Genomic DNA, 25,167 nt, shown 5'->3' on the forward strand with positions numbered 1-25,167 from the left:
TGTTCCTTGGTCAGGGGTTCTGGTTCTGGCTCGTGTTCCGAGGCTGCTGGCTGTGCCGGGGCTGTCTGGTCTGGCGCCACTGAACCACTAGGTTGTGACTCTGGTTCCGGTGTCCTTCCAGCCTCGGGGCGCCCCTCTGTGCCTACTGCTTCTGCTTCCCCTGCCCACCCCTCTCGCTCTACAGGCCTCACTGCCCTGCTGTCCCCTTGGGACCCCTCTGTCCCGCTCTCCTCCCGGGTTCCTCCTGGGAATCGTCGCCGTAGCTGGTCGCAGTGGCGGCGCCAACATTGCCCCCCTTCCGTTAGTACCTCGTACGACACGGGACCGGTCACCTTGGTGACTGTGGCGGGTACCCATGCTGGGCCTGCCCCAAAATTCTTTGCATACACTGGGTCCTGGGCCACAAATGTCCGGGGGTTCCTGCCTTTCCCCACCACTACCTCATCCTGAGCTCTGTCGGGGTGAAGTCGGTCCAGTCTAGTTGCAAGGCGCCGGCCCATGAGTAGTTCAGCTGGGCTCCGGCCCGTCGTTGTGCTTGGGGTGCTGTGCTGTGCTAGAAGAAATGCGGCAAGGCGGTATTCCCAGTCCCCTTGTGTTATGCGGCGGAGGCTGTCCTTGGTGGTCCGCACCATGCGCTCCGCTTGGCCATTGGTGGCAGGGTGGAATGGTGCTGAGCGGATGTGGCGGATGGCGTTCTGCGCTGTGAAGGTCTGGAACTCCTCTGACGTGAATGCGGTTCCATTGTCCGAGACGAGGGTGTCAGGGAGCCCGTGGGTTGCAAACAGCTTACGTAGTACCCGGATGGCTGCCGCCGTAGAAGTGGACGGTACCAGTGCGACCTCCAGCCATTTGGTGTAGGAATCCACCACTATGAAGAATGTTTTTCCCTGGAAGGGGCCAGCGAAGTCCACGTGCAAGCGTGACCATGGATGTCGGGCGGACTCCCAGGGCTGGACTGGGGCCCTTGGGGGATCCGGGCGGGATTCTTGGCAGGTCTGGCAGTGTTGGACCCAGGCCTCTATCTCTCTGTCAATCCCCGGCCACCACACATAACTCCTGGCAAGGGCCTTCATCCTCACTACCCCTGGGTGTGTCTCGTGTAGGGCTGTGAGGACCCTTTTGCGGAGGGGCTGGGGAACAACAACCCTGCTTCCCCATAACAGGCACCCCTTGTGGGCCGACAGTTCATGTTTGCGGTTTGTGTAGCCAGCGAATTCTGGCCCGGGGCTGCTGCTGGGCCATCCTCGCCACACCCAGTCCAGGACCCGGGAGATGACCCTATCTTTTGTGGAATGGTGCGCAACTTCTTGTGCCTGAATGGGTCGGTCGGGAAGCAGCTCCAGGGTCATAACCTCTTGCGCAGGTGCTGGGTCGGGGCCTGTTTCTGGTAGTGGTAGCCTGCTGAGTGCGTCTGCGTGGCCCATCGCCTTCCCAGGGCGGTGGATTAGTGCATACTGGTAGCCGGCAAGGAAAATTGACCACCTGAGGACACGTGGAGACAACACTTGGGGGGTCTGCTTCTCGGGGGCAAACAGGCCAAGCAACGGCTTGTGGTCAGTCACTATGGTAAAGGGCCGCCCGTACAAGAAATCATGGAATTTTTTTACGCCCTTCACGATTGCCAGACCCTCCTTGTCAATCTGTGAGTAGTTTCGTTCGGCTGCAGCAAGCGTCTGGGAGAAGTATGCCACCGGCACCTCTCTTCCATCCGGGAGTTGGTGTCCCAGGACAGCGCCGATGCCATAGGGAGAGGCGTCGCATGCCAGCACCACTGGCAGCCTCTCGTCGAAGTGTGCCAAGACCGAGTTCGAGACGAGCAAGTCCTTGACTGCCTGGAATGCGGCCCTTTGTCGCTGGCCCCACACCCAAGGGGCCCTTTTATCTAGGAGTCTGTGTAGGGGCTCCGCTACCGCTGCCTTATGGGGAAGGAAGGCATGGTAAAAGTTCAATAGTCCCAAGAATGACTGAAGTTCGGGCTTGCTCTTGGGCGCTGGGGCCTCACAAATGGCCCGTACCTTGTCACCGGTTGGATGGACCCCTTCTGCGTCCACCTTAAATCCCAGAAAGTCCACCTGCGGCACTCCCAGTAAACACTTTTCCCGCTTCACCTTGAGGCCCGCCGTCTGGAAACGGTGCAGGACGGAGCGGAGGCGGTCCTCAAATTCCTCTGGTGTGGGCCCGGCGATCAGTACATCATCGAAGAAGGGGGTGACGCCAGGAATCCCTTTAAGGAGAGAGTCCATTAGATTCTGGAATATGCCTGGTGCCACGCTAACGCCAAATTGCAGCCGCTTTACTCTGAATGCCCCTCTGTGCGTCACAATCGTCTGAGCCTCTGCTGTGGCTTCGTCCACAGGCAACTGTTGATACGCTTGGGCCAAGTCCAGTTTGCCAAAGATTTTTGACCCAGCCAGGGTGGCGAGGACATGGCTGACCACTGGCACTGGGTATGCATGGGCCGTGAGAGCCTTGTTTATGGTGCATTTGTAGTCTGCACAGATGCGGACCGAACCGTTAGGCTTGACGGGTGTGACAATTGGAGTTTCCCAGGGGGCGTTGGGCACCGGCTCCAGCACTCCTTGCTCCACGAGCCGGTCCAATTCCTCGTCTATGCGGGGTTTCAGGGCGAACGGGACCCGGCGGGCCTTGTGCCTGATGGGTCGTACAGCGGGGTCTAGCTGTAGGGCAATGGGGGGTCCTGTATATCGTCCCAATGCCCCATCGAAAACCCCTGGAAACTCTTTGCATATGGCGTCCACGTCCACTTGTAAGCTAGTGCGGTTCACCCCAGTAACGGCTAGCCCCAGAGGTCCAAACCATGCCAGTCCCAGTAAGCTAACGTAGGGGCCCTTAACTACCAGCAAGTCCAATTGTTGCTTTCGCCCTCGATATTGCACCCTGAAGGTCCCCACCCCCATTGTAGGGACCTTACGTTTCTGGAAGTCCCGGAGGGTGAATGGGGCCGGCCTTAGTTTGGGACCCCCATTAGGGCACAGTTCCCTTAATGTTCGGGCCGAGATTATGGATAGAGTTGAACCCGTGTCCAGCTCCATGCGGCATGGGGCTCCCTCTATCTGTACCTCTATATAAATTTTCTCTGTGCTGGGATGGGGCAACTGGAATACCTGGTAGTCCGTGATCTCCGTCGAGTTGCCTTGGTGCATGGTGCCGTGTGACCTGGGGCTCCTGGGTCGGTCATCTGATGCTTGTCGACGGGTGAGTCGAGCCCGACACACCCGGGCGATGTGTCCCAATTTTCTGCACTGCCTGCACTCTGCGTTGCGGAAACGACAGGTCCTCCTCTCGTGGTTCTCCCCGCAGCTTGCACAGTTCCCTCCTTCTCGTCGAGGCTGCTGTGGTGTGTGTGCTGCTTGAGTGCGCCGCTGTACTCGGTGTACTTCCTCCCTGTCAGATTCGGATTCGTCGGTGAGGTCTTCGTGGTAGACCCTCGGTTGGGATGGCGGGGCCGGTCGTGCCTCTTGCGTTGACCTCTCGGCGGCTTCGGTTGCCAGGGCTTCCTCCAGAGCAATCTGGAACGTGAGGTCTTTTTTGGCGTAGAGGCGTCGTTGCAACATCTCATCCCTCAGGCCACCGACGAGGCGGTCACGAAGCATGTTCTCCAACTCTGAGAAGTTGCATAACCGGGCGGCTTGGCGGAGGGAGGTCACAAACCCAGTTATGGTTTCCCCCGGGGCTTGCCGCTTTGCGTAGAAGGCATTTCGGCAAGCTACCACCGAGGGCTGTGGTGAAAAGTGCTCCTTCAGCCGTTCCATTATTGTTTTGTAAGAGACGGTAGCGACATCTCTAGGTGCAAGGAGAGCCCGGGCGATTTCAAACGTCTCCTCTCCACAGACGCTGAAGAATGTCGCCCTCTTCATGGCATCGTTGGTGACTTCTTTCGCTTGCAGGAGGAAGTTGAAACGGGCGGCGTACCCTTCCCAGTCTCCTGATGCTGGTTTGAATGGCAAGAAGCTGCTGTCGGTTGCCATTCTGGGTTCCTTGGGTCCTGGAGCTGAAGCCTGGATGCACGGTGCGATGCAGCGGTGCTGCGGTGCAGTGCGTGGTGGCGGTCAGCTCATCAGGATCCCACCTTCGTCGCCAGTGAAATATACTCGGAGTCGAGAGTGAATTTCATGCTCTTTATTCAGCTCATATTCATCAAGGAGAAGAAGAGAAGACGAATGGCTCTTTTCCCAAAACCCTCTGCTTATATACATTATTTACACAATGGGCCTTGCGTGATTGGCTACTTCAGGGCTACACCTGTGGGCCAATTATATTGTGGATTGACTTCTGCCTGCAGCCTGATTGGCTGCTCCTACAGGCCAATCAGGTAGCAGATTCACTTCTGCCAGCCGCCTGATTGGCTGCTCCAGCAGGCCAATCAGGTTGCGGATTCACTTCCACCTGGAGTTGGATTGGGTAGCTCCCGCTGATTCTGAATCCTATTGTTCTAGGATTCAGCTCAGTACATAACAAGTTCCATGATGAGGCCTGAATCCTGACTGGAAGGGATCCAAATGGTCTGCTTCTTCCAGGCGTGCCTGGAGATGTTCTGCAACCACTCACTCAATCACCTTGCCCAAGAATGGAAGATTTGAGATTGGGCGATAGCCATATAGGCCGCATCTAAAGATGGTTTTTTAAGAAGCAGTTTAATAACCGCCTCTTTCAGTGGGTCTGGGAAGGCTCCCTCGTAGAGAGAAGCATTCACCAACCCGTGAAGCCCATCGCCTAGCCCTTCCCGGCTACCTTTTATAAGCCAGGATGGGCAAGGATCAAGGAGACAGGTGGTTGGTTTCACTCGTCCAAGCAGCCTGTCCACATCCTTGGAGGTAACAGATTGGAATTGATCCCACGCAACTTGACTAGACAGAACTCTAGCACTCCCCCGCCCTGGCTCTGCTCCCATGGTGGAGTCTACCTCTTCCCGAATCTGAGCGACTTTATCTGCAAAAAAAACTTTGCAAAATTGTTGCAGGAGATCTTGGGGTCTTTACAAGGCCCCGATGGTAAAGGTGGTTCCGTTAAATTGCAAGCTGCAAATCTCCTGCTACTATTTTCTGCAGATGCAATAGAGGCAGTGAAGAAAGTCTTCTTCGCCATCGCTAATGCCACTTGGCAGGCTCAACATTGAGCTCTAACCCGTGTCCGGTCAGCTTCAGAATGAGTTATCCGCCACCGGCGCTCTAGCCGTCTCAGTGATTGTTTCATTGCCCTCAGATCCGTGGAAAACCCTCCATGCAATCGGAGAGGGCGCTTCGGAGCCAAATAGTCAATATCCCTGGTTAACTCCACATTCCAGCGGGCCACCAGGGAATTGGCTGAAAGGCCATCAACATGGGATGAAGCATCCCCTACCACTCTCTGGAAACCAAAAGGTATTCCCAGCAGCTATGATCAAGAGTAGGTGAATTTCATTTCAGCTTTGAAGTAGGCCACCCTGGTAGGCTTTATACCAGACCATGAGGAACTTCTGGGGTTCCATCATCCCTGGTCATTGACCATGCTGGCTGGGGATGTTGGGAGTTGATGTCCAAAAAACATCTGGCATGCCACAGGTTTCCCTGGATTCAAGTATTCAGATTACTACTTTCAGCCAAGAAATCATTCTATCTGCTACAGTCCTTTGGAGGCTTCTGACTATGTTGAAAGTTCTGAAAGTTCCCCAGCTTTTATAAGCAGCCAAAAGGCTGGTTTCAGGAGGACTAAGACATACTGCCCCACTGCTCTTGGGTGTTATCTGCCTTGCTTTTGCTCTGGACACTTCCATTTCAAAGTTTTTCAGAGGAGAAAGAGAGAGAATAAACAGAATTGTGTTTATGGGTTCGTCCAGACTTCCTTTCGTGCTGCGACAGGTCTGTGTTTTAAAGCTCAGTGTCTAAGCCGTAGAAAACCAGAAATGCCTTTTTTTCTGATTCAGCATTAATGAATGGAAAGTGCCACTGGGGAAAGCGGCAGAGCGAAAAAAGGCGCACTTGGACGCAGAGCTTTAAAACAGTGACCTGTGCCTACTGTGAGCACAGGAGAAAGGTAAGTGATGGTAAGCCCCGAGTCAAAGGAAGACCACAATCCTGTCTTCCCACAGCAATGATAGTGATATTGCATCTTCCTTCCTTCCTTCCTTCCTTTCTTTTTTAATGTGCAGCTTATCCAGGTAGTTCTGGAAGACAAAGCATCTAAATGTTCGATTAAAGTGAATCTTCCTGTTGGACAGGAAGCACTTGTTACTCTAAAAGATGGGCAGAAATTTATCATTCATACCTCTGACCTCCAAGAAGACTGCAGCAGTGCTTGGGAGGAAATGAAACAGATCTGAAAGACTGTTTGACGACCATCTGAACACACAAAAAAGTGTTTTGTACATAGTTGATTTGAACATAGATTTCGCACAGCCTCGGTGTATATTCTGTGGAAGTAAGTAGTTTTTGTGAAGAGCATGCATGCATTTTTAAAATTGTGCTATTTTTCTGATGTATTTTAGCTGCCTAGCATGCATACCGGTAGTTCATGAAATTTCCCCCTCCTTGATGTCTTGCATTCTATAGCTGTCATAGGAAGTAACACTAACAATTTTGTTAAATGTGGTAAATAAATTTCAGGTGACATTTCCACTTCAGTTGCAACTGTAATGCTGAAGGATGCAAACCAGTGACAATATGTATTGGTTGAGCCCGATAATGTTAATACATACAGCACCATGACTGTACATGGCATTTGACAGTATAAACGATTCCTCCCACCCACTCTCACAAGAAACCCTGTTCCATGGAGCTTGCAATCTAAAGTTTAATAGCAAGGAAAGGCATTCCGCCAATACAAATAGTCCCAGAATTATGCCTTCTGTACCTAAGGCTACCAAGTGTGGTTCATGTTCCTGCAGGTGTCTGAATTTTGAAAAGTCTCTTAGAATTTTGAAGTGTCAGGCATAGCTCTAGTGGCTTTAGCCCAAACGTAGCAGAGTTTTCCTGCACAGCGCAGAAGCTAGTTGAGGTGGAAATGACTACTCGGCTAGACGCAGAATAACTATTTACAGGATTTATTAAAAGAAAATAAAACCAGCAGAGTTTCTGCATACAAAGCAAAGCAAAATAAATCCTTACTCACTCTCTCTCTCTCTCTCGAACCATACGCAGCACTCCTAACACCCACAAGAAACAACTGTGCTAGCATTCCTAGATAACAGAGTTCAGTGCTGGTCATTAACCAATGAGAGAGTTGTTGCCAAGCCAGGCAAACCTTGGCTTTCTGCCAAGAGTAAATTGACACTGCCTTGAGTTAATTGTGTGAAGCAAGAATCTGTAAGGTTCCCATGAGAACCAATTATTAGAAACCAAACAAAGTCCTACTACAAATCCTGTTTATGTAGAATGTTCCAAAGCCCAGCAGTTTAGGGACAGCGTTTTAATCTGAGAGAACTGTCTTTCCAAGGTGGCAGTCAGGACTTAATTTGAACCAGAAAGCCCTGGTACTTTTTAAAGTCCTGGAGCAGGTAAAGAAGTAATAAAATAGATGTCTGTGCACAGTTCACTGCAGAGTAGCCACACATCAGGGATTAAAAAACAGGGGTCCCAAAATCAAAGCATGTGTGGCTTCCAAGCAGACTCAAGTCCTGGTATTATTATTTTTTCTTAGATGTCAACTGCTACCTGCAGCCCTCAGATAGGGTTGAAGGGTAGTTCCTTTGACACCAGTGATGCCATTCCAAAGTGAATACTGTAGAAATTGGAGTTCTTGGTGCAATCAGAAAATCAAATGAAAAGGTTCCAAGAACTCGGGCCAGGAAGGTGATTAATTATGAATTCTTCAAACTGTTTTTTGCTTAAGGTAATGAAACAAATTCCAGTTGAAATGATTTTCAAATCCAGGACAACGCCCTGTTTCTTTATGAGCTATAGTTTCATGGTCAAAGTGTACCAATTGTGTTTGCCTCAATTGGTACACTTTGACCATGAAACTATAGCTGATGAAGAATAAATGAAACAGGGCCTTGTCCTGGATTTGAAAATCATTTCAACTGGAATTTGTTACATTCCAAAGTGAATGGTAAGCCCTGAGTCTTAAAAATGTAAGAAATAGTAACGCGGAGGATGCTTAAGGGCGGGATGCGGAGTCTCTCACCACACAGCAAACAAGAGAATTCCGATTATCCCCTGCTGCTGGCGATTTGCCAGCTGAGGCATTTTTCTCAGGCCAGCCGCTCTCCTCCGCCTCAAGGGGCCGCTGCTCTCGCAGCCAAAAGCTCCCTCTAGACGGCGGGGCTTCTGCGCGTTCGGGGCCGCGGAGCTGGGCGCACGCAGCTCGGGAGGCTCGGCTCCAAAATGCCCGCGTGCTGCTGCTGCCGCCGGACTCCGCCGGTGTCCAGGGCCGCCGCGTGCCCCTGCTGGCTCTCGTGGGTGCTGCTGTGGTGCAGCTTGGCCTTGGCCCCGGCCGGCGGCTACGTGATCGTGAACTCGGTGTCGTGGTCCGTCACCAACGAGGTGGAGGAAGAGCTGCACAGCTCCTCGAACGAGGAGGTTCTCCCCGCGCTCCTGGAAGACACCACGGCCATCTGGAAGCAGAGCTACCCGGCCTCGGTGTACAAAGAGGAGGAGGAGGAGGACATGAGGTCCAGGCTGGGGGAGGCGAGGCCGAAGCAGAACTCGTCCCCTTCCCGCATGTTTTCCTACAGGAGAGCGAGCCCCAAAGGGGGAACGGAGAGCCTCGCGCCCCACGAGCAAGCGGCCAGGGCGGCCCGGTCCCTGATCCATTCCAGCAACTGGGGATTCCTGGCCACGAGATCCGCTCATGAAAAGGTACCACGCCTCTGCTAGAAACCTTATATATATAAAAAGCTTGCAATGCATAGCCACTGTGGCTTACGAAAAAGGGAGGGTTGTTGTTAGCCTCATTTTATGATGCTGCAGTTTTGTATTTCGTTGTGAATGTCCTCCACCATCCTAAGAACTCTTGTTGAAGGATGGTCTGCTAAACGGGAATAATGATGATGATTGCACAGGAATGCTGTTTGGGAAGGGCTGTTTCAATCCAGGCTTCTGTGCACACCCTCCCTCCCAACAGCATCTTGTCACTGCGATAGGCGATTATTCTTGCTCCGTGACAAACCTTTATTATACAGTACTAGTTATATAAATGCTTTTAATGGATTGTTGCTGTCTCACTGGAGTAACTGCAGAGTGGGTGTTGTTGTTGTTGTTGTTGTTGTTGTTGTTTTGTTTTACATCTTTAGGAGCCATTTGCAAGGGGCATCATCTGATTGTTAAAGTAGAGGAGAAGTTTGTATATTTTAACTAAGGATATACAACAGAGGAATTCTGGTGTTGCAAGTCGAGTATTTTTAAAACGATGTAAAAGGTAGTTGAAATGTGGACCAAATTACTAAAAGGTGTATGCTGTGCAAGATTTGTTTACTACAGTGACACTACAGTCTAGTGTAGTGATAAATTTTGAAGCGCAGGAGCTCATCTCCACAGTCCCCACAGCCACACCCCAATGAATACCCAAAAAATGCAAATAACTGTCGATCTATCATTACAACAGCATACATAGCATAAATTTATCAGAATGCCTGCAATCCAATGCATATTTTCCTGGAAGTAAGCACCTATGTTTTACTGCATGGATTTAATTTGTAAAACACCCTGAGCCTAAACAAAAGATCTCCAGTCATCTTAAATGCATCCTTTATTTTTCAGTTAGGCACACACAACCTTACAAAGAAGTGCTAACATATAAACTGCTAGCATGACTCTTCTTGATTGTTTTCCTCATTCTCTGATCCCTCCTCCATGCAAACAAACTTGAAAGCCTCATGATCACTTCAGTCACATCACCCTGATGCTCCAGCAATGCTCCGTTGCATACTGCCTTTTACTGTACCATCATAGGCTTGGCTGGGGGGAGGGGGCAGCTGCTCTCCCCATGATCCACAAATATTACTGAAAAGCATTATAAGTACTCAATTATCTGAGTACAAGTCATCTGTCAGGAGAGTTATTCGCCAGCCTGGCCAGGACACCACCCTGTTATACCTTCTGGGCTTGGCGTGGATTGTGACCCTCACCTTTCCTGAGCCTGCTCCAGCTGAGGAATCACACACCTCCTCCCTGAGGTAACCAGCCCCACCTGGGCTGTGGGTCCTTGCCTGCCTTCCCTCAGAACTGACAGCTGTACGGTAAGTTCTGGAATCCTGAGTTCAGGGGTGGTACATCCCATTTTGCTACTTGAGGCAAAACAGGAATTGCCACCCTGCTCTGCCACACCACCACAACCCATGGGGCACTCCCCACCACTGTGCCACCTGCCGGTGGCACAGCAGCTGTGTCACCACCACCGCTTGTGGAGCAGCATGGGTGCCGATGCCCCGAAAGAGCTTGCCAAGATCTCACCCAGATCTCGTGAGATCCTTTGCTCTCCTTGACATCTTGCAAGACTTTGATGAGATCTCGCAAGATCTTGCAGGAAATCAGCAGCTATCCTGGCACCGCTTCTCTGGCAGAGGTGAGGGCATGGCTCATGAGGTTGCTGCCTCGGGGGCATCCGCTGTCTGAGATAGATACTTCATGCCACTTCATGGGTGGGGTGGCCTTACCTGAGGTCATTATGGGCATGCACACTTGAATCTGTTTACCTGTAAGCACACACTATTTATTTTAATACAAGTTTCTCAATCTCCCAGATTTGCACAAAACAGCAGCCGTCTGTGTGTGCGTTTGTGTGTTGCTCCAAGCCAGGAAACCTGAGATCCATGGGTATTAGTTTACATGTGCATGTATACCTTTTGTGACCTACCATGCTTGCACGAAAGAGTAGTCCAAAAATAAGTGATGCCTCACTCCAAAGTAGGTAAGGATTTGGAGCTGTTTACCTGAAAAGCTGGCTGACGCTTCATTTCCTCCCCCTTTCCTCCCCATCTCCTGTTCCCAAGGGTGTAATATTCTCAATATTACTGAAAACCATTGAAAGTACTCAATTATCTGAGGTTCTGCCTCCCCCAGCTGAAGCCTGCCCCCCCCCAATGCCTGTGATGCCCCAAGGAAAGCTCAACAACTTTGATTTCCTAAAAAGAACTCAACGTTGCATGAAGGACGCAGATTTTCCTATTGAGCTGTGATCTTTCAGGTAGTCTGTGGAACATCTGTAAGAATACAAGTAAACATCGTATGGCATTTAGCACGGAGCACTGCAATTTGCCACAGTAGGCAGAAAAATATTTGAGTGATCCAACAAGACCATCAGCAATTTTCAAGTAGTCTATGAAGGGGAAAGTTTGGGAACCACTGTTCTAAACCACTGGGCCTTTGTGGATAGCAATGGTGGACCGTTTCTAGCAGTGCACTAAATGCGGTTGCAAAAAATAGAAAACGCATGTGGACCACGTTGCACTGAGGATTCTCTATCAAATTTAAAAGCATTTAAAACAGATATTTGTGGAATGCTGCTTCAGTTATGATAGATGTGACTTCCAATATAGCATTCTTCCTAAACTTGGGTGTGAGGAAAGGTTCCCCACAGCACCTAAAAATTGAACTCTTCCTACTGAACTAGGGGTGGTTAACCTATGACAGGCTTCCTCAACCTCGGCCCTCCAGATGTTTTAAGACTACAATTCCCATCATCCCTGACCACTGGCCCTGCTAGCTAGGGATCATGGGAGTTGTAGGCCAAAAACATCTGGAGGGCCGAGGTTGGGGAAGCCTGACCCATGACCTTCCAGACGTTGTTGGAGACCAGCCCACATCAGCCCCAGATGCATGGTCAATATTCAGGGATGATGGGAGTTGTCATACAGCAATATTTGGAAGGCTGCCAGTTAGCCACCCTATGATAATACATTAAGTGCAAACATTATTTGTAACAGCGGGACATCCTTGTTTTACTTTCATGGGATATATTTTAAAGCTCTTGCTTTTGAAATACATTGGTTTATATAAGTAGTTAATGTGAATATTTTCAGTGTCACCGCAGAGAAGGATTTTATATGTAAAAAACAAAATATGCTATTTTCTATCTCCTATTGGGGTCCTCTTCTTATTTTTCTCCCCCTGCATCCCAGTTTTATTCTCCCAGATGAAATTAAACACTTCTAGATTATGTTGGACGCAGTTTAGTGCGTGCTTTAAATATCCCCATTGAAGTCAGTGGCATTTAATTTGCTTAACTTTGGCTCCATCATGCTGGTGTTTTCTTTTTTAACGGGAAACGTGTATATAAGCACCAGCCTTTGCGGTCTCTAGAAGGCGCTGTTAAAGCAACCTTCTCTCTGTGTGACAGTGAAATGCAGCGGGTTAGTTGGTAACAAAAGGTCATTAATGAAATATTAATAAAATATTCCCCATTGTACAATAAGAAGACTGTGCAGCAAAGGTTTGTAATACCATCTTAGGTCTCCGGTAACATGTATTGGACTATAAAGCCTCAGGGATTATAATTTGTTTTCTTGCAAGGTCTTTCGGTAGAAGCGCAGACTTGATGTAGATGAACGGTTGCCTGCAATTATAATACATAGCTCACGATAAATAAATAAAAAGAACAGAAAAAACTTTGGACTTCTGCCCTTTAAAACTGGAGATTTTCTTGCCTCAGAGTGAACTTTAAAGCAGTTCTTTGAAACCTTGATGTAAGTTACAAACAAGCATAATTTGCCATCAGATTTCGAAATAATGGGTTAACCCATTTGCTATGAATTGCATTTTTTTTAATGAACATTGGCAATGTAAGGTTATTATTAATGTATCTCTGAGCAACTGTCAGATTTTTAAAATTATTGATTGCAGTGCATTTTTAATATGAAACGTTTCCTCTTCATTGCTTATGTGGAAGACAAATTGCATTTAGAGATATAAGAAGTAGCACGTTATGTATGAGATGCACACACAAAGGAGTAATTGTTTGCACTGCAAATTTCTATTTTATACCAAATTGTTTTGAAGTATTTGGGGGGGGGGTTGTGAGCTGCCTTAGGCATTGCACAGTGGAAAAGCAGGATAAAAATCTTCTCTATTTATTTATTAAAACTGACATTCATTACTTTCCCAAGTGAAGCATGTGAGATATAGTTAGGTGAGAATGCTCAGAATTCTCTGTTAGAAATCTCTAGGCAATCTTCACAGACTGACAGTCCTCAAAGCAATATGAATCTTTACAGTATAAATATTCAATTTTAGAAAATCACCGCAAGCCTTACTGATTCATGGAGAAACATCATTTTTTAGTATTAAAGAGGGGGTATTATTATTTGCAGTACAAACACACATTATTTCTGTAAAGTGCCTGGTTTTTATTATTATTATTATTAAATCTGGTTTAACCTGAAAAGGTGAGAAAGCAGCTGAACGATCTACCTGAGGGGTGTGTGTGTGTGTGTGTGTGTGTGTGTGTGTGTTGTCAGTTCTGATCAACAAGACATTTGCAACGCTTTCTAAGCACAACTTGCTTGGAATTTTTCAGATCCGGGGAGCACCGTTTGGGAGTTGCTTATCTATTAGCGATGGCCCCACAGACAATAGCACTGGAATTCCTTTTTTTTATGTGACTCCAAAGGACAACACAGTAGCTGATCTCATGAAAAATTCCGTTGCTTCCCTGACATTGCCAGAGGCAGAAGGAGAGATCTGCAGGTACAATGATGATTCTGAGAGCATTAGGTGGTTGTGTTACATAACATGAAGGCTCTTTTCAGCTTAAATCACAACAAATATGGTGCTGTTTACTCGTTTGCTGAGGGAGATTTACCGTACATTTTCTTGTAGCATGCAGATGTTGGGCTTTCCCAGTGCTCAAGTTGAAATGAGTTGTATTGCTGTTATTTGCTGAGGAAAGGTGTTTTCCAACTCCGGAGTTTGTATATTCTAAGTGTAACCTATCAGATGGTGTCTGGGACATCACTGATGTTAAGTACCAAGACATGTACATCCATACTTATGCCATTTTGTTAACATTTAAGAAATTTGTATGTGTTTGAAGCAGAGCACTTCACTGCTGTCATATTTAAGTGAAGACGTTCTGGTGTAGCCCCAGAGGGACTATATGTTTGATCTCAGAGCAGAGGCTGTTTGTGACATAAAATATACACACGGAGCACCCCGGGGTTGTGTGTGCTGTCATTGGCACAAATTGGGTCCATGCACCCACCTGTCTGGTTTTGGGGCCTGGAGGCAAAGCAAGCTCTGACAAGTACCCAGAAACAGAAGGCAAGAAGCCAAACACATTCTGAGAGCAGCTTGACCATGACCAATTGCTCAGCCTGGGTTTTATAGGACCAGGGCCCTAACTCGCCCATTCCTTCATGTGACAAGTGCTGAGCAGCTTGGGGGACGAGTGACCGTAAAGGGAAGGACTGTCTTGACCCTTTCTCCAGCTGCAGTTTTCCTTCCCCAAGTCATTTCCTCAGCTGCTCTCACCAGACAGTGTGCCAAAGGCATGCTTTCAAGAGCAAACGCACATCTAGAATGCTGTGAGGGAAAAGTGAAAAAGTAGTTGGGAGCGTCAACAGCAGCCAATGGGAAAGTAATGAAGCCCTCCCTTCTCTGCTCAAACACCTCATTTCCCAAAGCTAGATTTCTTTAGAAAAGGCATCCAGGTTATAGTTTGTTCCATGTGCCTGGATCTAGTTGTCATGCCGCCTGATTAGAAACCCAACCTTTTACATATGTATGCATATATATAAAATTTTATTTTTCAATGCACATCTGAAATTGTGTTTATTTATGCCTGGAAACATACAAAGACTCTTTATATCACTAACACGCCGGCTTCTTTGATCTTCTCTTCTGCCTTTCTGCTGAAAAAAAATTGCTTTCACATTTACAGGCTGTTTGGGCAGTTCCTCATGCAAGGACTTCGTAGTAACCCAAGCATACAACATCAATAACTGGAGCTAATCCCTCCTGATTTTGTTGGCATAGTTGAGCCTCGTCTGCTCACTAACAGGTTTCCAGAGCTTATTCAGATTCCACCGTAGGACAGAGGTGCTGGTTTTTCTTCAAGTGGTAATGTCTCACACCAACTTTTTCGACATAACCAGGATGATATAGTTTGTCGAAATTAATTATGTGGTGGTGCCTACCCCCAGCATCACCACGGCCTCCAGGATACTCTGTTTCCTGGTCTTCCTCAGCCTGGAAGGCATCCTTCTGGGCCAGAGTCAAGAGGAAAGAGGAAGTATCTCCCGTGAGTAACCCAACCTGATGGTAGTTGTGGTCAGCTTTGAAAGTGCACATCATGCAACAAGGAGAAATTAGCAGATGAAGAAACAAGCAGATTCAAAACTCTTTAACAATTCCATCTGCAGCATGCAAGTGGATGTGAACTCAGCTAGAAAAGGGAATTCAATCAAGTACAGGCATCACATTTTTAGAAGCCATTGGAATTTTAACTCAGAGCTTTGAAGTGGGGTGTGTGTGTGTGTGTGTGTGTGTGTGTGTGTGTGTGTGTGAAAGAGAAAGCTCTTTATCGCAAAAGCTGCAGCAGCAAGGAAGTTAACAGTGCCCAGAAGCATATAGCCAAAGATCAAGAGAAGCTTTTCAGATTATGAATTTTGCTTTCAAGTGAGATTTAGTTTGATATCCGTACCACACAGATTAGTAAAGCTAAGACATGCTTACTAGCTCATATCCTTTAAGGGTGTGTTACGATTTATGGGCCACAGAGGATGCATGTAAGGTATGCAGTTGTGCTTTTCAAAACATAAAATGAATGTGATGTGGGTTTCTGATAAATTAGCTGCAGTATTTATCTGTTAATATAGCTTTGCCTTCTGTACTGCTGTGGGTGGTGGAGGGGATTCAAAATATTTGGGATCCTGGTTTGCATCAAGCTGAGTCATGTTTGAAGACAACCATATCATGCCAGCCATTGTTTGTCCACATATGCTGAACTATTTGACAAGGCCTTTGACAAGGAGCCCCATGATATTCTTGTAAAGAAGCTGGTAAAATGCGGGCTAGACAATGCTACTATTCAGTGGATTTGTAACTGGCTGACTGACCAAACCCAAAGGGTGCTCATCAATGGCTCCTCCTCATCCTGGAGAGTAGTGACTAGTGGGGTGCCACAGGGTTCTGTCTTGGGCCCAGTCTTATTCAACATTTTTATCAATGACTTGGATGATGTGCTTGAGGGCATCCTGAGCAAGTTTGCAGACGACACCAAATTGGGAGGGGTGGCCAATACCCCAGAGGACAGGATCACACTTCAAAATGCAGCCCACAGGCTTCAAAAGCAAACAAGATGAATTTTAACAAGGAGAAATGTAAAGTACTACACTTGGGCAAAAAAAATGAAAGGCACAAATACAGGATGGAAGACACCTGGCCTGAGAGCAGTACATGTGAAAAGGATCTAGGAGTCTTGGTAGACCACAAACTTGACGTGAGTCAACAGTGTGATGCAGCAGCTAAAAAAGCCAATGCAATTCTGGGCTGCATCAATAGGAGTATAGCATCTAGATCAAGGGAAGTAATAGTACCACTGTATTCTGCTCTGGTCAGACCTCACCTGGAGTACTGTGTCCAGTTCTGGGCACCACAGTTCAAGAAGGATACAGACAAGCTGGAACGTGTCCAGAAGAGGGCAACCAAAATGGTCAAAGGCTTGGAAACGATGCCTTATGAGGAACGGCTTAGGGAGCTGGGTATGTTTAGCCTGGAGAAGAGAAGGTTAAGGGGGTGATATGATAGCCATGTTCAAATATGTAAAAGGATGTCATATAGAGGAGGGAGAAATATTGTTTTCTGCTGCTCCAGAGAAGCGGACACGGAGCAATGGATTCAAACTCCAAGAAAGAAGATTCCACCTAAACATTAGGAAGAACTTCCTGACAGTAAGAGCTGTTCAGCAGTGGAATTTGCTACCAAGGAGTGTGGTGGAGTCTCCTTCTTTGGAGGTCTTTAAGCAGAGGCTTGACAGGCATATGTCAGGAATGCTTTGATGGTGTTTCCTGCTTGGCAGGGGGTTGGACTGGATGGCTGTTGTGGTCTCTTCCAACTCTATGATTCCATGATTCTATTTCGGAGTGAAGATTGCTTAGCACTTGGTCTGAACCCATAAGAGGCTAAATGGGAAAATAAAAATTGTAGGACAAAAAATTCCACAGAAGTGTTTCAAAAGGCTCAAACTAGGAGCTAATTTCCTATGCTATCAGCATACCTTCCAACATTTCTCTGATGACAATAAGGACGCCCTGTTCAACAACAACAACAATTTTACTATTTCTACCCCGCCCATCTGACTGGCTTGCCCCAGCCACTCTGGGCAGCTTCCAACATATATAAAAACATCACAAAACATTAAACATTAAAAAAGCTTCCCTGTACAGGGCTGCCATCAGATGGCTTGGGTGTCAGTCTGCTGACGAGGGAAATTTGAGCTAGGATACTGAACTAATACACCGTTCTTTAGCCCTACTGTCTTGGGGACTCGTATATAATTATTTGATATAACACTCCAATATTTGATCCTTTTCCTAATCTCTCTGACTGAGCCATTTGTTGGTGACCATGTTTTCCTTTTGCATTGCCAGACTGCTGGTTTTCGACCTGCCTCAAGTCTATGCAAAAGTGGTGTAGAAGAAGGAATTTCAGGTTGTAGCTTGCATGACAATCCATGCCCATCCATTTGCTTGCCTTGTCTATTCCAGGACATCAGTGCAAATTTTGAAACTGAGCTATCATGGCTTCTCCCCCAAAATCCTGGGAATGTCAGCCTTGAGAAGAACCTAATTGTGGGGAGTAGAAGAACATGGCCTAGAAAGGAATGCAGCCCACAGGCTTCAAAAGGCTCCCCACCCTCACATTTTTTAGTACAGATACTATGATATATCCTCGAGTTCGATCCTAGTTCAGAGAAAGAGATTCATGGACCACTTTTATTGGTGCAGCCATCCATGCTGAGGTCTGTTATAGTACACCAGCATAAATAATCTTAGAACGGTTTCATGACAGCTATGAATGATCAGGTGAAACATTCAGTGAAACTCCAGCAGACACTAATAAATTTGATGTTGACAGTACTCTCATGGAGGCACAGACTTTAATAAGCAGGTTGACAGGCTCCTTTCCTGAGTCATTCTCTTTTTTTTTTTTTTTTCATTAGACAGATCTTTATTGAAAAATAATGTTTTACAAAAAGTTTACAGAAAAAGAGAAAAAAAGAAACATTATCTTTTCATCACCTAAGTAATTAAATACATCAAAGTACTGCCGTTGACTTCCCGTCACCATCTGCAACTTGTCTCTTTTATATTCTTCATGTACTGACATTCCTCATCAAGCTCTTGTTATTCTTTTTGTACATAATAAAGCTTATCCTACCAAATTGTCTGAGTATTTATTGCATGACTCATTCCTGAGTCATTCTCAAACTGGGAATTTGGATGAGTGGAAGAATAGGAATAAGTAGGTGGAAAAGAAACACTGCTTTTCAACACGTCCTCCACCTAGAATTGCACAACTGCTTTGTTTGCGTTTCTTCACAATCTGGAATTTATCCAGATGTTTAGGCTGCCGTTTTGTAACCTGAGAGTTAGCCCCCCTGGGACTGAGCAGGACTTACTTCTGAGAAGATACATCTAGGATTACGCTTGGAAACTGGGGGCACTTCCAGACTGTTGCCATTTCAGGTGCAGATTCACAGTTGCATCCCAGCTGCATTCAGGTTGGCAATTAAAGCTGATTTGAAGAGTGTGCACAACAAACCCCCCCCCCCCCGTTGTGATAAGGACAGAGTTGGGGGAAGGCATTGCAAAATGTGGGATAACACTTGCTTGAAGCAATGCTGCGTAACTCCCTCCACCCACCACCTCTGCAAATTCAGAATGCATGCTCAATAAATGGCTAATGTAATCTAACCTCCCTGCAATCAAACTAGGGTGGAAGCACCCTAGTTTAAGCATAAGGACTGTTGTTGTTTTGTTGTTGTTGTTGTTAATTAAATTTCTATACTGCCCTTCATCCGACAATCACAGGGCGGTTTACAATAAAAGCACAAAAATACATAACATAGTAACAAGCAAAAACAATGTCCCCCCGCCCCTCAATGTTCATAAGACCACAGACTGTTGAATTAGCCAAAGACCTGGATAAGATACTCAAACACCTCTTGCATTGCTCCGTGACAGTAGTATCCAACCTGGTGACTCTAGATGCTTTTGGACTACAATCAACCTAAGCCATCAAGGTGATGGAAGATCCAACATCTTTTCAAGGGCACTACAATGGGTTCTAGTGATCTATGAGAATTTAGTACAAGCTTATTTCTCTCCACTGCGCTAAACTAAATGCCGTTCATAAAACAGGCACATTTACAGCTGCCTAAAGAGGTAGAACATAGGAGAAAAACCAGCTATTCTAGACAGACGGAAGCAGTACACTATTATACTTTCTTGTAGGTACGATATGCTAATAGTGAAGTGCTGCGGGAGGTTGAACCTACAGTTTTGGGATGCAGTGCACAAAGCATTTGATCTGGAGAATTTCAGCTGGATGGTACAATAGAGAAACTACTCCAGAATATATGGTTTGTGAATGACAGCTTTTATTGCACACTGACTGCAGCTCCCTAAATCAGATTTGCTAGAGTCATCTTCTTATATGATATAGCGAATACAGTGCAACATGCTTTCAGCGGGGCTTACTCGCAAGAAAGTGTGCCTAGAATGGCAGCCCAAACCAAATATAGTTCAAGTGAGGGGAAATTAATTCCAGTTTCTTATTACTCAGAAATATATTGCTACAAGCAGCTTTTCAAATCTGTAAAGTTAAGGTTGCAGACCTATGCAATTATTCATGTGTAAGTATTATTATTTATTGAATTTATATACCACCTTATACCCGGAGGTCTCAGGGCGGTTTGCAGAATAAAAGCAAAATATAAACACTTTGATTTATGCCTGCATAATAGGCAATAACCTTCCAATACATGTGGGATAAAGGTAAAGGTAAAGGGACCGCTGACCATTAGGTCCAGTCGTGACTGACTCTGGGGTTGCGGCGCTCATCTCGCTTTATTGGCCGAGGTAGCCGGCGTACAGCTTCCAGGTCATGTGGCCAGCATGATTAAGCAGCTTCTGGTGAACCAGAGCAGCGCATGGAAACACTGTTTACCTTCCCACCGGAGGGGGTACTATTTATCTACTTGCACTTTGACGTGCATTCGAACTGCTAGGTTGGCAGGAGCAGGGACCAAACAACGTCGCGGAGATTCGAACTGCCGACCTTCTGATCAGCAAGCCCTAGGCTCTGTGGTTTAACCCACAGCGCCACCCGCGTCCCACAACAATAAATAGAAACTGGTATTAGTTCTACTGAACCTTTTGTAACTTCCTTTGCTTGTATTGCTATATGTTACCCAGTCGTTGATGTTGTTCTTACATAAAGAGCAACAAAAAGTTTAGTATAAATTTGTTATAGTAAGACAGATAACCTGAATCTTTAGGGGATCAACATAGCAATACCTCTTTGTAACAAACATTAATAAAACTATTTTATTTCAGCAAGGGTTCTAATAGTGTTAAAAACAAATGGTTTGTATCCATGCCTTTTTTTTTTTAGAATACAATGCTGGTTATTTTGACATGGGCATCTGTTTGTGTGTCTCAGTGGTTCCCTAATTTTTTTATATAACAGATAATGGATTTTTGTTGAGAATCATTGTCTTCTGTGAGACAGGATATAGACATCTTCATTCGCCCTTATATTATTGCCTCCAACACCCATATCTATATCACTCATATCAGAAATGTGTAATATCTGCCCTTCACAATAAACTGGTACAGCCTGATCCATATTTTGAAGACTGCTTAAGTTTACATATGAAGTTAACATATGTAGATCTGCAGGTACAAATTCTGAAGTGCAGTAACACAACTTTTGAACAAATGGACTGTAGTCCACTAAAGCATATACCAGCCTTCGCCAACCAGGGTGCCCTCCAGAATTTCTGGACTACAATTCCCATCAGCTCTAGGCAGTACAAGCTACTCCTGGCTGGGATTGATGGGAATTGCAGTCCACAAGGAAGGTGCCATGTTAGCAAAGACTGGTTTACGCCATAATAAATTGGTTAATCTTTAAGGTGCCATATAACATAAACACTTTTTTTTGCTTACAGAAAAACAGTCGTTGACCCTGATGATCCACGGTGTGTCAGACTTATTCTTACAGGGCAGGTGGTGATGGTGCCTCTGGAAGAAGTGGAATTTGCCAAGCAAGCATTGTTTTCTAGGTCTGTGTGAATCTAATGTTACTGTGCTAACAGGAGGGGTGGTGGGGTGAAATGTAAAATACAGTCATACCTCGGTTTACGTACGCCTCGGTTTGGGTATTTTCAGTTTAAGTACTCCACGGACCTGTCTGGAACGGATTAATCCACTTTCCATTACTTTCAATGGGAAAGTTTGCTTCAGGTTAAGTACGCTTCAGGTTAAGTACGGACTTCTGGAACCAATTACACTCATACCTCGGGTTAAGTACGCTTCAGGTTGAGTACTCCGCGGACCCGTCTGGAACGGATTAATCCACTTTCCATTACTTTCAATGGGAAAGTTCGCTTCAGGTTAAGTATGCTTCAGGTTAAGTACAGACTTCCGGAACCAATTGTGTTTGTAAACCGAGGTACCACTGTAAGGCAATTGGACCAAGAACTGGAGGAATAATACATGAGCATTGTCTCCCATCCCCAGAATGGAACTTCTCCCAAACGCACCTGCTGGCAAGAGCCGAATGTTCATTGAAAACCTGGGTTCCTCCCAGGGACTTTTTAAGCACTTGTAAATCCTTGTCGTCAGTGCTTAACTCTCGTATTTGAAATCCATGGGTTTTAAAGATGCTTTAGCATTGATTGAATAATGTCCAAGGTTAATGTGAGGGAATGCTCGGCAGTACACTAGCTGGCACAACAACACAATCCTACTACACATGTCTGGACACAGAACTAAGTCCTATTGAATTTAGTGGCGCTTACTCCCGGGTAAGTGTAGCTAGTATTGCAGCCCAACAGAGCAACCCAAACACCAGGAAGCCACGGTAATTTATGCCAGGGTAATTTGTGTCCTGTGTAATTTACCCCTATGGCATACTCAGTTCAAGAGTGGGGCTACCGCTAGCTTGAGTCGGTCTGAGCCTGTAAGGAAAAACAATAGAGTTTTACACCACCCTTTTTTACCACTGTAGTTTCCATTGGGTTGCTGGGTCCCATGACTGAGCTGAAAGAGTTTGGAACAGGAGTAAGTCTCCTCCTGCCTTCCCATGACCCACACCACTCCTTTTTCAGGACGCACCCTGGCCTTGGTTCAGCTGAGCGAGGACTTGCGGCATATCTACAGCTGATTAGGGACATTAGCCAGAGAGCCACCTCTTCCAAACGCCACTCATCCTGGCAAACCTTGGGTTTGGATTGTTCCCTTAGTCATACAGTACTTAGTGCTTCCACCTGTCCTGTGCATTAAAAGAATGGGTCTGTGAGGTTTTCTGCTTGTCCCACTGCTTTCCCCAGGCAAACCCACTGTTTGCCGCTGAATTGGAACAAACGCCAGTCCACAGAAAACTTGATTGACATTTGCTCCAATTCAGCAGTAAACAGCAGGTTTTCCCCGGGGCAAAGTAGCAGGAAGGACAAGCGGAAATGCGGGAAGATAAACACACTCCTACATCTCACATTTTTCAGCGGGACTACTCTTAAACATTACAAAGTCTGGATTCATCCCTGAACGTTTAGGGTTTATTGTTGCTTGTGCCATGCACATGTTTGGGCTTAAGTATTTGCTGTCCTAAAGCATAGTACCCGTATATACTCGAGTATAAGCCGACCCGAATATAAGCCGAGGCACCTAATTTTACCTCAAAAAAACTGGGAAAACTTATTGACTCGAGTATAAGCTGAGGGTGGGAAATGAAGCAGCTACTGGTAAATTTCAAAAATAAAAATAAATACCATCCTATGCCTTTCCCAGCTGTCGGCGGCAGGGTGGGGGGAGAAGTGGCGAGGAAGGATTCCTTCCTCGCCGCTTCTCCCTCCCCGCCGCCTTGCACAAAGCAGGCACAGGACGGGGGTTCGGAGAGTCGCAGCACAGCGCTTCTCCACACCCCCCCCCCCGGTCCTGTGCCTTTCTCTACTGCCGCCCACCTCACTCGAGTATAAGCCGAGGGTGGCTTTTTCAGCACATTTTGGTGCTGAAAAAGTAGGCTTATACTCGAGTATATACAGTAATTACTGTTAGTGTTGAAACTCACATTATTTCAAAAGAATTCTACGGACCATTGGCTGGAAGAAGCCTTCTGGACCTGCCTTATTCTAACCTGTTTGGCTACCTTTTGTTCTTCCAGGCACCCAGCAATGAGAAAATGGCCTCGCAATTATGAATGGTTCTTTATGAAAATGATCATTGAACATGTCTGGCTTCAGAACTGGTATGGAGGAATTGCCGCCATTGCAGTGGAGGAGTATTTCAAAGCAGTTCCCAGTAAAGCTTGATCAAAATTCCAAATAAGAGGATTCAGTGTTTCATATTTACTTTGGGGGTGGGTGGGGGTGCAACTGTTTTATATTCCATGGTACCGGTTATTTATTTAACAGTATTTTTGTGCAAAGTACTTAAAATGGCTCATTTTCTCTTAAGTGGAATAGGTTGACACAGTATGGGCCTTTGAAATGAAAATGAATGTTAAGGCTGGAGACAGATGATACTAGACTCTTCTTTAAGGTGTTTAAATATTCCTGGATTTTTAAGAACATGTATACCACAGGATGTGCTCATTATAATTTTTGAAACTGGACAAGAATCGCAACCCAAAATGAAATGGCCGGTATGTATAATATGGTGGTTGTATTTCTGCACCTAGTTGTTCACACGAAACTCTAAAGAGCTGCTTAAAGTATGTACAGAATTTTAATTAAGTTGACATTATAGATTCCACCTTCCCTTAGGCACCCATTTGTCTTTAATTATCTTACAAAATGCTATACTCTTAATATGCTTTCAATATGGTTTGGGGACAATTCCGTTTCCTAACATGCTTTTCTGGAAGACTAAAGAAGAAGTCAAGTCTTTAACTTTGCTTTAACCATTCTGATTTTGGCTGCATTCAGATTTAACTGTTGCCTGGTATTGTGAGCATTAGTGTTGGGCTCATGGACACCCCCCTCCCTTCTCTTTCTGCAGTATGAGATTATTAGAAGCTTTTGCTTTGATTTTCAGTGGACAACGATTTGTTGTGTCCGGACCTGGACGTGCTGTGTGCTTAGTGTAGCTATGGTCTATTGAAGCAAGCCAACTGCAAACCATGGTTAATGAACTTGAGTTGTTTCAGTACATCATAGTAACCATGGCTCATAGTTCAGTGGACAGTGCACTGTTTTATTGTTTGGCAGTGACCAGACACTGCTGGTCTTCCCGCTTCCAGGCTGCTTGACATAATAGGATTTTCAAAATGTCCATGTGTTGGGATAAAGCCAAAATGTACTCGTAATTGTAACTTTTGCCCAATAGCTGAAGGGGGAGGATATAGATTTTATTCTTCTCAAGGTGCCATAGAAATGTGGTCAAGCAGATGCCCACAGGAAGCCCACAAGCACAACAGCAGTCTCACAACTTATGCTCCCCAGCAACTTTCTACATTGTGAAGAAGATGGAGTGAACTAGCTGCAACAGCTGAAGTTTTTGAACATTTCCAGAGGCAGGCCATGCCTAACACATTGCCATAATCTTACCTAGAGACACTAATTTCTAGCATATTCCCTTCCCCCATTAAATGTTACGGATACATCCACACCATACATTTAAAGTACATGATGTCACCGAAAGTCCTGGAAAACAGTTATCACCTCACAGTTAACAAATCCCAGCACCCTTAAAGGACAGTCGCCAGGAACCAAGTGCCACATAACAGAAGAACGTCTCCCCCCACCCCCACCCCACCCACAAAGAAGAAGAATCCTGAGAACTGTAGTTTGGAAAGGTTGGGATTTGTAGCTCAGATAGATAAACTACAGTCCAAACATACTTGAGAAAGGGGGAATTGATTTATTATTTAAACATATATCATGTATACAGCCCAAGGGACAACTTGAGAAGTATTTAATGTTTGATTTTTTTGTCTTTTTAATAGGGAGCCACCCAGAATGGCTGGGGAAACCCAGCCGGATCATGGGTGGGGTATATAAATCATAAAT

The 25,167-nt window shown here is 46.0% G+C and overlaps 2 protein-coding genes across 2 annotated transcripts in view; both read left to right on the forward strand.

Annotated features, from left to right (window-relative positions):
* Window positions 1–6,319, forward strand: part of RFX8 (regulatory factor X8) — a 38,104-nt gene extending 31,785 nt beyond the window's left edge. Inside the window, exon 15 of the mRNA XM_060273459.1 lies at window positions 6,149–6,319. Coding sequence (XP_060129442.1) covers window positions 6,149–6,319 — 171 coding nt within the window. The remainder of the gene's footprint in view (window positions 1–6,148) is intronic.
* A 1,961-nt stretch (window positions 6,320–8,280) lies between these two features.
* CREG2 (cellular repressor of E1A stimulated genes 2) lies at window positions 8,281–24,790 on the forward strand. Its single transcript, XM_035116702.2, has 4 exons — window positions 8,281–8,795; window positions 13,450–13,619; window positions 21,109–21,222; window positions 23,322–24,790. Exons 1-4 carry the CDS (start codon window positions 8,322–8,324, stop codon window positions 23,467–23,469), a joined length of 906 nt encoding a protein of 301 aa, XP_034972593.1. The 5' UTR covers window positions 8,281–8,321; the 3' UTR covers window positions 23,470–24,790.
* Window positions 24,791–25,167: the final 377 nt, after the last annotated feature.

Source organism: Zootoca vivipara, chromosome 4 (genome assembly GCF_963506605.1).
Source record: "Zootoca vivipara chromosome 4, rZooViv1.1, whole genome shotgun sequence".
Classification (NCBI taxonomy): domain Eukaryota; kingdom Metazoa; phylum Chordata; class Lepidosauria; order Squamata; family Lacertidae; genus Zootoca; species Zootoca vivipara.

Coding starts and splice junctions, on each gene's coding strand:
- CREG2 (XM_035116702.2), top strand. CDS start 8,322: ATGCCCGCGTGCTGCTGCTGCCGCCGGACTCCGCCGGTGTCCAGGGCC. Junction 8,796..13,449: donor CGAGATCCGCTCATGAAAAG/GTACCACGCCTC, acceptor GGAATTTTTCAG/ATCCGGGGAGCACCGTTTGG. Junction 13,620..21,108: donor GCAGAAGGAGAGATCTGCAG/GTACAATGATGA, acceptor TTTTGCTTACAG/AAAAACAGTCGTTGACCCTG.